The sequence below is a fragment of the Chroicocephalus ridibundus genome, chromosome 6 (assembly GCF_963924245.1).
Source record: "Chroicocephalus ridibundus chromosome 6, bChrRid1.1, whole genome shotgun sequence".
Classification (NCBI taxonomy): Eukaryota; Metazoa; Chordata; class Aves; order Charadriiformes; family Laridae; genus Chroicocephalus; species Chroicocephalus ridibundus.
Window position 1 is genome coordinate 18459287 of NC_086289.1, and position 14099 is coordinate 18473385.

The 14099-nt window shown below is 37.9% G+C and overlaps 1 protein-coding gene across 4 annotated transcripts in view; it reads right to left on the reverse strand.

Moving 5' to 3' along the window:
* The window catches only part of MYOF (myoferlin), a 70751-nt gene that overhangs the window by 50255 nt on the left and 6397 nt on the right, over positions 1–14099 (reverse strand). For all 4 annotated transcript variants that reach the window (XM_063338960.1, XM_063338959.1, XM_063338962.1 and 1 more), the window contains exons 3-5: positions 13213–13304; positions 1714–1822; positions 846–930 (exon numbers count right to left, since the gene is read on the reverse strand). In XM_063338960.1, coding sequence (XP_063195030.1) covers positions 846–930; positions 1714–1822; positions 13213–13304 — 286 coding nt within the window. The remainder of the gene's footprint in view (positions 1–845; positions 931–1713; positions 1823–13212; positions 13305–14099) is intronic.

The window sequence follows — 14099 nt, forward strand, 5'->3', positions numbered from 1 at the left end:
AACATATAACATTTATTACGTTTACTTCTTTCTGCACAAACACAGCCTGGATATTAGGGTAATTATTTGCCTGTCAGTTGCAAAAAACTGTTGTTACTTCATAGTTCTTTTAAGAGTCTGGAAAACCAGAGGATCTCAAAAACATTCTCAGCAAAAGCCTGGTTAATATGATATATAGAGACCAGAGGATATTTCCTACTGATCACAATATTTCATAAGCTAGTCAAATATCAAGCCTAATATAAGATCATAGAATCGTCTAGGTTGGGAGGGACCTTCAGGAGTCCAACCACCAATCTAACACTGCCAAACCCACCACTAAACCATGTCCCTCAGCACCACATCTACACATCTCTTCAATACCTCCAGGGATGGCAACTCCATACAACAGTGTCTTTCAAAACTTACTTATTCTCCAGGAAAAGTTTAATGACTTAAGAAAATCTTTTCACAAAGCTCTCTGACGTTGAAAGTAATAAAATATATTTTTCAAAAAATGTGACTTCTCTGCTTTTTTGGTTAGGCCAAAAAGTATTCAAAAAACTTTCTTTCCTAAACAAAAGCTGTTTTGAAAATCTTTCAAGCAACATCATTCTTCTGTAACCTGATTCCACTGGAGAAAATTATCCTAAACATCATTTTATGTCAAGAAATGCCAATTTTCTTCATAGATGTAGTTCTGAATCATCCTTAATTTCTTTAAAATCACTATCTGACAGTCTTGACATGCTTGCTTCTCGTTACATTTTTTTCTGATGAACAATGCTGCTGAATCACTTTCTTGCCTTATCTTAAATATCTCCATGATCTTTTAACAAAAATGTTCTGAGAAAAGATTGAAATACCTTCTTGTGTATTGGTCCCTCCTGGATCATTTGGATTTGCAGGTCCAGCTGGTGGCTCATATCCTACCACCAAATCAATTGTCGCCTATGGAGAAATACATGGTTTTTTACGTAGCACACAGTATTCACAATTGATTTAAAGCAGTAAGTTGTTCTAACACTGTACATGAACAGTTAACTATTCATAGTCATAGCACAGTTTATAATAAGATTTCAGCTATTAGTAAATTAATAAACTGTTATTAAGCTATATATACATACAAACAATACAGATGACACGATTTGCAGCTAATGGAATAGGCTCTAAAATAATATCTAACAAATGGAATCACTGTGTTTATATTTAGAAAAATCTGTCACAATACAAGTATATAAGATGTTCTACAAATGTTAATTTATTTAGTTCCACAATATTCATGGCAGACTAGGTGACATCCTAAATTTGCAGATGGAAAAACAAAGGCAGTGAGAAATAACAGTATCTAACTAACAATATACAAGTCTGAACCATAAGTAAAATTTCCTATCTGGCTCTTCTAATTGCTTGCTCATACCTCCATCCTGGAAGAAAAACACTATGTCATTTTCCATTCTAATTATAGAATTGTCTTTTTTGTGCCTGACTGTGGTTTTGGATTATTGAACAAACCATTATTATTCCTAGTTGCCACAGTAACATGAGGAGTCAGCAAAAAAAGCCCAACCCTGTGACCAACTAACCATGATATTAAACTACAGCTGATGAGATGCAGAAATTACCCTTAAATCCCTTGAAATACCTTGAAAATATTATTGTTTCATTATTAGCCCTGTTGCTGGAGAATTTTGATCAAGAATGAAGTAAAATAAGGAAATGTAAGCCACTCACTCCAGTTTCTTGTCCCTTTTCATTTAGCAGTGGTATGAGTTTGAAGGGAAAAGATCTGCTTTGGTTACCTACAAGATCCTTAAGTGCTATGGATGCACTTCCAATTAATCTGAAATGAAGTAAGAATCATTATTAGAATGCAAGTATACATCAAACAGAAGTTCCCTTTTGTTTTCTGCTAGTGTCTGTTAGTTGACCAAATAACTCCAGCCATGACTCGAAAACCCAAGACGTAACAAAAGATCATGGCAAATGTTATCTAGTAATTGTGTACTGCTAATTTGTATTTTCTGTTTCAGTACACATAAATGTGCTGGCGTTCTTTACAGAAGACACAGCTTTAACCTAAAAGAGGTTAAAAACTTGAATTTAAATAAATTTTATGTGTATTTTTGAAAATAATCTGTATAACTTTCAACAGCCATGTCATTTGTTTCAGCCACTGAATTCTCACTGGCAAACAGAAGGATGTAATACTTTCTATCCCTATATAGCTTTGTAAACTTTCAGGTGAGAATTAATGTATAAAAGCTAGATATGACAGCCATTGTACTACACAGAAAGAGACACAAAAAGACATACACACATCTCTGTAATGAAAACAACGAAACAGAACAAATGCAATCAATGTGCTTACTAGAGGCTTCACAAAATTAATCTTCTTGCCCATACTCTACATTTTGGAATAGGTTCATCTCCTTGCCTCTAAATTCTCAGAATGTTTTGATACGGCTTTAGAGAGGCCAGGAGATCTGACATTGTGTGTCAGACTCTCCTGAGCTACTTCTGCCTAATTTGGGTCTGCATCTCTCATGCCCATCCTTCAAAAAAGTAAAAATTGCATGCACTTTTAACCTGAAGAACTTCTTTCAGGCAGAGTTTCTAACAGTGTGGCATTGGTCTCATGATATCTGGCACTGTATTTCATTCCCATAATATGTAATAAGAGCTCACTCCTATACTGAAGTGGATTATTGGAATAACTGAGATTTTTGCCAATGAAAAAAAAACAAAGATAATTTCACTCTGTAAATATTACAAAGAACATGTTTTACAAATAAAATACCAGCTTTGCTGCCAAAGCAGAAAAAAGATCTGTACATGGAGAACTTAACTTTGGTCCCTGTGTATAGATTACAGCGCTTTTTCATGGAGAAGCTAAGGATGCAAGGGCATTTTTTGACATGGAACAAGAGCATTATTATAGCTACTCCCAGGGGCTATTTCGTGAGAACATAATTTACATTTCGCAAAGTACATTAGGATAGGTAAGTATAAAACATTAATTTCCTGCAAATATACATTACAGGTATTACACATCACAACTTTTGTTTAACTGTGAACAAAACCCCCCTACACTTTCTGTTTAAATGACTTGTTAGAATTACTACTGTGGTGCTATCACCTCCTCATTCAACTCTGCTTTCCCAGTTCATCTCCCTCCTCCAATCTCAGTTATCTTTTGATAGTTTTGACTCACTACTCAAACCTTTCACTTCTGCCCCCCAAATTGCCAGAGCATAGTAATATTCCATCTGTGCCTCACATATTTGTCATATCCAGGGAATGGCCTAGATATGAAAAGCAGTTTAAGATCAGGCTGCGCTGCAGAGGAAATGTATGAAGCTGTTTCTAACCTTTAAGATGACCAGAACTGAAACTCTGATATAATTTCTAACACCTGCTTCTCCTTCCTTTACTGAACAGACACTTAAATTCAGTACTGTAGTCGATCCAGTGTCCTTTAAAAAACTATTGGAAATACACCTAGTTATTTCAGTGAGCATTAGATTAACTGTAGGTACATGTTCACTTTTTACGAATTGTTGTACAGAGCTGGACGTTAGCTGAAACACTGAGTCGATGCATTTCCCAATTCTAGGGAGCTTAAGAAGCAATTTCTCCTGTTACACAATCAAAATTGCATTCAACCCACAAGACAAACCTAGCTTGGAACATCAGATATACATGGCAGTGGTCTTCTATATCCTTCCAACTGTAGTATTATGTGACATTGCTTATGATTTGATGTAGCAAATCTTGACAGTAAACAGTAAGGTCAACCTAGCTCAGGAAACAACAGCAACTCCTCAAACAGAAAGAGGCTTTATTTTTTCCCGTGTCTTCAACATTCCAAAAACTGGTGTTACATAGAAGTCAAGTAAGTCTCACATTACACACCAAAGAGAGCATCTCCTCCTATATTTGACCAAACTTTTCTATGTAAAGAGCATGCGTCATGCAGACAGCCACTGATACTACTCAAAAAAAAAGCAGAAAAGGTTAATTCCTTAATGACTGCAAATCCTGAAGCAGTTAAGAGAGAAAAATACTGTGCAGCTTAATGCATTTTTATCTTTATTACATAGCATTCTAACATGTTAATAGCTTTGAAAGCAAGTATAATATAAGCAAATGGGAAACTATTCCTACAATTGGAAGGAACAAATTCTTGAATTTCATTTACACAGCTGGATACTGAAAGAAACCAACTTCTCTTCACTCTTCTTCCTTTAATGCAAAATTAATCAATATAAACTTTCAATTCCAAATATTCTTATTTTCCCCAAACACTTCAACCGTGACTATGCCTTCCCATTTGAGAATAACAGAGAGAAACATACATAGTTTGAGGTATCATAGAAGGGAAAAACCCAACAAGACTACCCAAACCAGCTAGGCCAAACCTGATTCTAAAGAAAGGCAAAGAAAATATTTTCCTATGTACATTTGCAGAAAAATTTTGTAGACTTGTTATTTTGATTTGCTATGAGGTGGAGTGACTTACACTAAGTCCAAAAAGAACTTCAGTTCAGAAGTCACCCAGTCTCAAATCATCTGGGTGACTGTTTCAGCAGCCACACCTTCCTATCTGGTAACATTAACTCAAGAACAGCTTGTTCAACAGTAGTGCTTTTGAAATTTTCCAGCGTAAATTTCCATTTCTACATCCTCATCCGTCCTGTGCAAATGATAACTGTGCACACATTTGAGTACATAGTAATTGTTTTTAAAATTCTGATCACCTTCAGAAGACTGAAGAGGGAATCAGTTACATAGACTAGAAGCAACTGGTAGCAAGCAAGTAAAGTCCTTTGTTTCCCCCTCCTTTAACAGGTTGGGAAACAATAGTCCACAATCTTTTTCCACTCTAGCAAGAGTGAGAAATGTACTATTCAGCCTATACACTATCTTAGCCTGCTTCTAAGCTTTAGCCAAATTCTAAGCTTTAGGCAATTAGTCTTTTGCCTGTCCTGAAGTCGTTCTGTTCACTGGATTGTGGATGTTTCACCCCTCCCTTAGCAGAATCACATAATTGATGAGGTTGGAAGGGACCACTCAAGATCCTCTAATCCAACCCGTCCATTGAAGCAGAGTCAGATAGAACAGGTTGCCATGACCATGTCCAGTCCAGTTTTGATCATACAGCTGAAGTAATATTTTCATAAGTAACAAGGTCATTGCTAGGTCTCATCTTTGCCACTCACACAGGTCTTGGAGAAAGCCTTTTTCCTGAGAAGCTTCTCTCAGGTCTCTAATCTTTGGGCTAAATCAGGTAAGACCGAGTCAGCTAACAGCAGCAGCTGTTGTTGTGACACCATGTCCATTAACAGTTCATTGCCGTTTAATGTTTTGCTGCAAGGTCAGCTACTGTACTTACTTCTGACATGTAATGAGACCCCCAGTTCTCTGCACAACTGTTGTGAAGTTGCCGTGTTCCTCTGATCTCTGAAGACTTTTTACCTTCAGACAGGAGTGCATTCAATCTCCCTCTGAAGTCATGACTTTCAAGGTGACAAGGAGTCCTTTCCTTCCAGCACAGCCGAAAAGACTTTCTGTCACCTGTTCACCCTCAAAGGACACTGCTCTTTGCTGGAGCTATTTCAGCTTCCTTCCTCTTGCCTAGGCAGACCACATTTGCCCATTTAGTTTCAGATCACACTGGTCTCTTGACACCATCAAGTGGAACAGTTTCTGCTTTTGAAATAGCTCAGTACGTCCTCTGACATTTTGTTCTTCAGCTGTTTTGTCAGCAGACAGCAAATGAGTATTGCTGCTTAACTCTGCTTAAGTACCTTTTGGCCATCCCTAAGACTTGCATACGTGAAGTGCCCAGGTAGCCAGGTCTCTTAAACTTTTCCAGCTTTACAGAAGTAAATCAAAAAACCTGTCCTGCCACAAGCAGTTTAAACATTCCGGTCTACCACTGAGTAACGTGCCAAAGATAAATCCAAAGTCCACATTTAGAAGCAGATTTTAAATCACTTCAAATATACCTTATCAGTACTAGGCCTGTGATACCTTCTCCCCAGTAATCAAAGGGAAATACTTAGTTTATCAGCATGAAATCAATGAACTACTGATGACCAACTACGAAACACAGTGTTGCATTTGTGACAAAGCTAATTAATCCGTTAGTGCTGTGGTTAGCACTTGCTGCTAGCTGCCCAAATAACCAAGAGAAGTGAAACTTCACACCCATGCCTGGATCAGGAAATGCTAACTCACAGTGCCAACCATTTTATTACTCCTCCTCTGTTAGAAGGTAGCAATTTATACTAAATTCTTTAGCATATCATATCCTGCAGCTGTTTACATGCTACTTCTACTGGAAGCCAAGTGATTATAATCCCGAGAGTCAAGCATTTAAATTCTTTTAACCTTTTTTTAAGGGTTTATTTTGGCCCAGGTTTTATATTGATTATTCTCATTAGCAAACTTGACCCCACACTGCAGTTATAACTTTTAAAAAGAAACAAAGCATTGTTACTATTTTGTACAAGGCAGAAACCCCCCAAACTGAATCTTAATCAGGTTGGATCTTGCATACAATGTATGCAAAGAAAACCTGCAGCTATGCACAGCCAAACTGATGTGGACAAGAACCCACACAAAAGCTGTACGAGGATTCAAACAATCTAGAAATTATTTAAGTATGGAAAATACTTAAACATGATTAAATAATTTGCTGCACTGTGAATTTGTGGCTGCATTTTTCTGCTTGAGAAAAGGGTGTGTCCAATCTGGTTTTCCTCTGTGTCGCTAGGTTACTAACTACGCAAAGAACATGGGGAAACGCATAATCCCAACTCTCTTTCAAATAGAATGAAAATCACTTCATTCAGGCACACGGTAACTTCCTGTTAACATTTTTTTTTCTTAACTTTACAGGTACAACTGAAGTTACTGGGGTTTTTGTTTGTTTGTTTTCTAACTGTATAAAGATTTGTGTTCTGGGAGTTTGAAATCTTTCTGCCAACAGTAATAGACATAATAGAAAACAGATGTGCTCTCTTTTCAAACATTCTTATGCTGGAAAATCTAGCTAAGCATGGATCATATGAGTCTTCTCTAGTTTATTCCTACGATGGTCTGTCTGCATATATGTCAGTGGTTTGCTTTATTTATCTTTTCCAATGACTGTGTCTTTTTGCCATGAAGAGTACTCATTTAATCTATCTGCAAAAGTTTAGTGATCCTGTAAATAAAGCAGCAAATTCTATCTCCAGGAAAAAAGAAATGGAAAAATATTCAAATGTTCTTTCAGGCTTGATTTACAGAAACATGCCAAAGCAATGAGTTAAGCGTTTTGGCACAGTGTTAAGAGAGAATAACATCCTCTGTGCTCCTCCTCCTGTGTCGGTGTTAAGAATGGGCTGGATGAACAGCTATGTAAGTTTCTAGGAACTGTAACAAATAATGGGTTATACTGCAATCTTCTGCTGCGTTGTTCTCAAGGAGAGTATGAATTCTGTAGTCACCCCTTAGGCACACCAATGGACCAGGTGCCCAGAACAAGTCAGGAGTAACGCTGCATGGAACAGCAGTGTGTATTTGCTAGGAGCTGAGTAAGCAGCCAGAGGGAGCGGGGTTGAGAAACACATTATTCTGCTTCTACCCTACACTGCAGCAAAGAACAGTGGCAGAATGTTTCAGCAAAAGTTGTCTCTACCTTGAAAATAAAAATAGCAATATCCACTGCTTATTTTCCTCCAGAGAGAGAAAATAAAGCCAAAGACATAGTGTAATTTCTTCTCAGTGCTCTTTCTCAGGTGAGACAATCCCCTAGATGTACCCTTTACACTCAAAAACTAAATCCCAATTCAATCTAGACTTTAAAGTAAAATATATCAAAACACAAACCTCTGAGGTAAAGACCTCTTGATTTAGACTCAAAGCCCACTTAACACCAGATACACCTCCCAGGTTAATGGGTCTACTCATGAATAATGTCAAAAGCTCATGACAAACACTGGGTTTCTGAAATAATAAGTTTTTACCTCTGAAAGACTTCAGTTAATGACATCAAATTTACATGTAAAAATAAATACAATATTGTCCATCCCTCACTCTCCCATCCCCCCTTTTTTTAAACTGTCATTATCAGAGCTCTCAGCAGCAAGGACTTTAGGTAGGCGTAGGACTCCGTCTTTCCAATCCTGAACTAGCATTCAGACAAAGCAAGGGAGTATCATTTGCACACTCCACCACCAAGCATCTTTTTGGAATTCTGCAGCACTGCAAGCATGTATCTAATTACAGACTTTTTCTTAAGTATTAAAAGAGGATACTGTGAAAGAATAGCAAAACTATGATCCGGTAGTCCTAAATCTCTCTCAAACTCAGTATTAGTAAAAGAATCAGTAACTGTACAGAAATACAGGTGATGCACACATGTAAGTAATAGGTGGGAAACTTATTCCACAGTCCCTCTTTCACATGCTCCTTTGTCTAAATGTGAATGTTCATTAATACCAAATCTCTTCTGCTGTTACAGACCTTTGTGTCTTTAAAAGAAATCCAATATGACATTTCCTATTATCTTGTTACAGGTCAGGAAGTCTACTCATGTGCTTCCCACTTTACATTCCCTTATCCTGTTTCCCTGCCAACAGCCCTTCCAAACACATCACACACTGCAAATATGTAGCAGTTTTTGATGATTTATTTTCAAAGAGCATTACTTCGAAGGTGTTGCTCTGCATCTGGTATGGACTGGTATTTTTGCACAGCTCCATGCATGGAAGTCACTTTCCCAAAGAATTTTACTGGTTTGCTTCTTAAATTGTACACAGAATAAGTAAGTGGTGGAGAACTTCTAGTGCATAAACCCAAGCAAAACAAACAGGCGTTTGCACAAGTTGGGGGTTAAGCACTACAAAAACGAGTCCAGGTGACATTTAAAAATATGGTTTGAAAAAAAAAAACCTCACATGCCTGCTTAACTTGGAACCCACATACAGAGTGAAACATTTTAGAGGCTTCAGATAAGCATAGAATCATAGGGCTGGAAGGGACCTCTGGAGATCACCTAGTCCAACCCCCCTGCCAGAGCAGGGTCACCTAGAGCAGGCTGCACAGGAACGCGTCCAGGTGGGTTTTGAATGTCTCCAGAGCTGGACACTCCACCACCTCTCTGGGCAGCCTGTTCCAGTGCTCTGCCACCCTCAAAGTAAAGAAGTTCTTCCTCATGTTTAGGTGGAACTTCCTATGCTCAAGTTTGTGCCCATTACCTCTTGTCCTGTCCCCAGGCACCACTGAAAAGATCCTGGCCCCATCCTCCTGACACCCACCCTTTAAGTATTTATAAGTGTTGATAAGGTCCCCCCTCAGCCATCTATTTTCCAGACTGAAGAGACCCAAATCCCCCAGTCGTTCTTCCTAAGAGAGGTGTTCCAGTCCCCTAATCATCTTGGTAGCCCTTTGCTGCACCCTCTCCAGGAGTTCCCTGTCCCTCTTGAACTGGGGAGCCCACAACTGGACACAGTACTCCAGGTGCGGCCTCACCAAGGCAGAGTAGAGGGGGAGGATGACCTCCCTTGACCTGCTGGCCACACTCTTCTTGATGCACCCCAGGATGCCATTGGCCTTCTTGGCTATGAGGGCACATTGCTGGCTCATGGTCATCCGGTTGTCTACCAGGACTCCCAGCTCTCTCTCAGCTGAGCTGCTCTCCAGCAGGTCAGCCCCCAACCTGTACTGGTGCATGGGGTTATTCCTCCCCAGGTGCAGCACCCTACACTTGCCCTTATTGAATTTCATAAGGTTCCTCTTTGCGCAGATCTCCAGCCTGTCCAGGTCTCTCTGTACGGCGGCACAGCCTTCTGGTGTGTCAGCCGCCGCCCCCCCCAGCTTTGTGTCATCGGTGAACTTGCTGAGGGTGCACTCTATCCCCTCATCCAGGTCATTGATGAATATATTGAAGAGGACTGGACCCAGTACTGACCCCTGGGGAACACCACTTGTCACTGACCTCCAAGCAACTTCCTTTATTTTCCGATACATTATAAAATGCATTACAAAATTCTGATTACCAGCAAGTTTTCCTATACCAAGTTGTGTGATTTCTGGGATTTCCCTAAAGTCAGAGGCATGCAATATACTCCTGCTTTACTGACCCACAGGAATCTCAAGAATGAGAGATGTGAGGGCATCGGCTTGACTCACAGTGATTTTACAACAGAGCTGTTGGACTATTGTAAAAACCTGAATTTGCATATTGGGAAGAGGCAGAAAGTAGTAAAAAAAAGCTAACAATGGAAGTCGACTACTATCATTAAATATGAATGTATGCCTAGCTCAGTGTAATAAAACATCCAAATTTGCCACAAAGAAAAAAAAAGAGGAAAGATGATAACATGATATCATATTCCCTTTCAAAATAGCAATAGCCAACACTACTTGGCATTGACAGAAAACAGAGTGCAAGTGTGGAGCAAACAGAGAAACAGATCCTTGTTTAAAATCTAGGACTTTTATACAAAGAAGTAGGGAACTGGCATCTCATTTTTTATAAGCTATTATTTTTTTTCTGTACAGATTTAAAAAATCTCTGTGAGTGATGCTTGTCCAAATGTATACATGTATGTTTTTAGACATAAATCCCATGATTTAAGCAGAGATAGGCAGGAGATCTTAACCACTAAAGATTAAAAACATTGATGAAGGTTTATCTTGCTATGAGTGTTAAGAAAGAACTCCTAGACTTTGCCAGAGCTTTCAGTACACGCATGTTTCAACACAAAATAATACACACTCTGTGTAAATTATTCCTGCTGTAAATTATCCCTGCAGTTTCACCACAATGAGGGTGGTGAAACACTGTCACAGGTTTCCCAGAGAGGTGGTAGATGCCCCATCCCTGGAAACATTCAAGGTCACGTTAGGACGGGGCCCTGCTCATTACAGGGGGGTTGGACTAGATGACCCTTAAAGGTCCCTTCCTAGTCACAATTTTCTGTGATTATGTAAAAGAAAAACTTTCTAATTAGCTTGCCACCACCCAAGACCTTACCCTTTTCCTGCAATTGATTTTTGGGACCAGGTTTGTTTCTGTGTGACAAGGCATAAAAAAAAAAAAAAAAAAAAAAAAAAAAGGCATACAGAACACAAGAGGTTGCTAACATTCTTAACCTGTAATTTATGTCTTCTTCATTGAAATGATCTGCATGCATTGCTTTAAGGTCTCCTGTACTCCTCCAATTCTGTTATTAAATTAAAGCTTAAATCCTACAAAACCCCAGATTATTTTTTAAAATCTCTATCACCTAATTCAGAGTCTGCATTATGTATTTGTTTCTTCACAAATACAGCAGGAACCTCAAAGTCCAGGTCAAAATGACAAAAAGTTTCTTCCATCTTTACTAAAGCTTATACATTATGCTTTTTAATAGAATGTGAATTAATTGAATTCTAGTGTTCCCATATATACCATTTTAATTTTTCACAGCAGCAATTTTTTTCAGTGGCCATAGCCAAAAGGTCCTGTCAACTCAAGTCACAGGAACAGATGTATTCTTACAAAAAAAATAACAGTTTGAAAAATACAAAGATGAGTCTTAAAAGTTAGTCAAACAAGACATCTTAATTACTTAGATGTTTACTTGTTACTTGTTCCTATTCTGTAAGCATATAAACCTACAAAAATATTTAAATGCCAACATGGACACCTGACAGCATTTCAGTACTCTAAAACTTTTTGTAACGTCCTCTCCTTTTGTGTAAAGACAGAAGTCTCATTTCTAGGTGGCTGCTTTCTCAGTGTTTTCAACAGCAAGATTAAACAAAAAAAAAAAGTTTTCCAGAAAATCATACATTCTGTGCATCTTTTCTGCTGTAATTACTTAATGTGTACAAAAACTAGATATATTTTTCATTTTTTACTTGAAGGAAATGTATTTGTGGTTTGTGTGATACCCTTCCAGGCACATAGCTACTTTTTGCTTACCTTCAGTTCTCTAAAATTAATAATAAAATCTGGTTTTGTTAAAACTAAAACTAAGCATCTAACGACTACGTGAAGAAGTTTTTGTCTGAGCACTAAGGACTCAACAAACAACTGCATAAACGAAACTTTCCATTAGGACCTCACAAAACTAAAAAAAAAGACAATACATAAAAAGATCTGCAGCCTTAGATCCCATGATACTTGATTTTTAGATGTCTGAAAAATTAAGAACTCAATTTTATGTATATAGGTGCTATACATACTGCACTGATAGAGTTTAGACTTTTAGAGCAGGATCCAAGCCTATCGACGTGTACCAACAGCACTAACCAAAACAGAAATGATGCAGGAGGGAAAGAGCCTTAAATTCCTGCGTGCCAGGGGCGTCATGAAAAAGGGTATTTCTATCTGCTGAAGACCTAAACTCTAAATCCTTTACTGATAAGTAAGAGCCTCTGCCTTTCCTTTCCAAGAAATGAATGTCAGAAAAGGCAATTCTCAGCAGCCTCCCAAAAAACCCCAGAACCCCAGATTCCATTCTCAAGACAGTTTTTGTATTTTATCCAACATACTTATCCTGATGACTAAGTCAGTCTCCCAGGAGATGAGTCTAGGACTTCAATCCCTCCAGGCAAGACAGGAAATTGAACTTAGGTTTCCTAGGCAAGACTTAAATAAGTGATGTAAAATATAGCCACTCGTGGAGATTTGTAAAGATGCTAAGAGCCTTAACTGCATTTTGTAAATTTTAGTGGTTTGTGTTAGCTGTGCTCTAAGAATGAAATTAAGAGTTCTTCAGAACTACTCTCTGGATACTTGTTATGTATTGTAGTCTCAGGTACTGCCCTGCACCATTCTGCAAGATGACAACCTGCACCAGGTATCTGTAGTGACATAAATTTAGTTACACAAGGACCTTTATTACAAGTAAGCACCAACTGAAATATGGCAGCTGTGGTTTTCAAATGACAGTGATAGTTGAAGGGATCTAAATTTTACCCAAATTCTGCCTTAAATGCCTAAAATGTTCCTTGAATTTAGCTTCAGCATGTCTAAAATTAAGCATAAAAAGAAAGCTGACATTTTGCTTAAGAGATGGGGGATGGAAACCCCACTGGCTTATAGACTACAAGTAGGTATTACATCAGAAACCATCTAATTCCATTCATCATTTCTCTCCAGCAACTATCAATTCCATTTTTCCCTGGATTTCTCAATTGAAAGTTGTGTTTAATACTGGGGGTAAAAAAAAAAAAAAAAAAGGAACATACTTGTTCTGTCCAATTGTTTCGAAATCCTTCACAATAATTGTCAGGGAAGATGAATTATCCAGAGCAATTCCTTTCAAGTCAAATTCAAGAATCTGAACAAAAAATGGAGCAAACACAAATTATAATTACAAGTTATATGTAAATTAATTAACAGCAGAACAGCGCATACAACAAAATTTTTCACAAATAATTTTTTCATTTTGTGAGAGACAGACCAGACCAGCTTACAGTTGCAAAAGCAAAGTTAAAACTCTGGGAACATGCTGGTAGTACGTTCTTGATTTGCTAGTTACTAGTAACAATAACAGAAAAAGAACTAAATATTTTAATACTGAGCCTTTACCTCTTTTGCAGTTCCACTTCCTCATACTAACATAAGTATTTTCTTATCATTCATAAGATCTGATACTATTCCCCTGCAATACTGGTTGAGGTCAGTTGCTGTTGAATTTAGACGAATATTTGTAGGTTCCCTTTCTTTGTATTCCTAAGTACAAAATGTAAGAATAATTTTTAACTTTCATTTCTCGTTGTGAAAAAACACTAAGAAAACATTTTCCACAAGAAAAACATTACTTAAGGTGCAAAATAGGACCAGTCCTACAACTAAACCATGAGGAACTGCAATACATGATTTATTCTAACTCTGTAGGGTTTTTTCCTAGTATATAATAAAGGATCCAATTATGTTCCCATATATGTGGCTAAGCAATGGCTGAATATAATCTGGTCCAAAAGTAAGAGGGAACAAAACCAGGCCAGAAACTCACTAGATATCCATCTGCTTTTACATGAAAGCATTAATTAATGAATTGTAATCCATGGTGCAAGACGAATCCATTCACCTGCATTTTCTAACACCTTGTAACAACACATATCACTAGCTC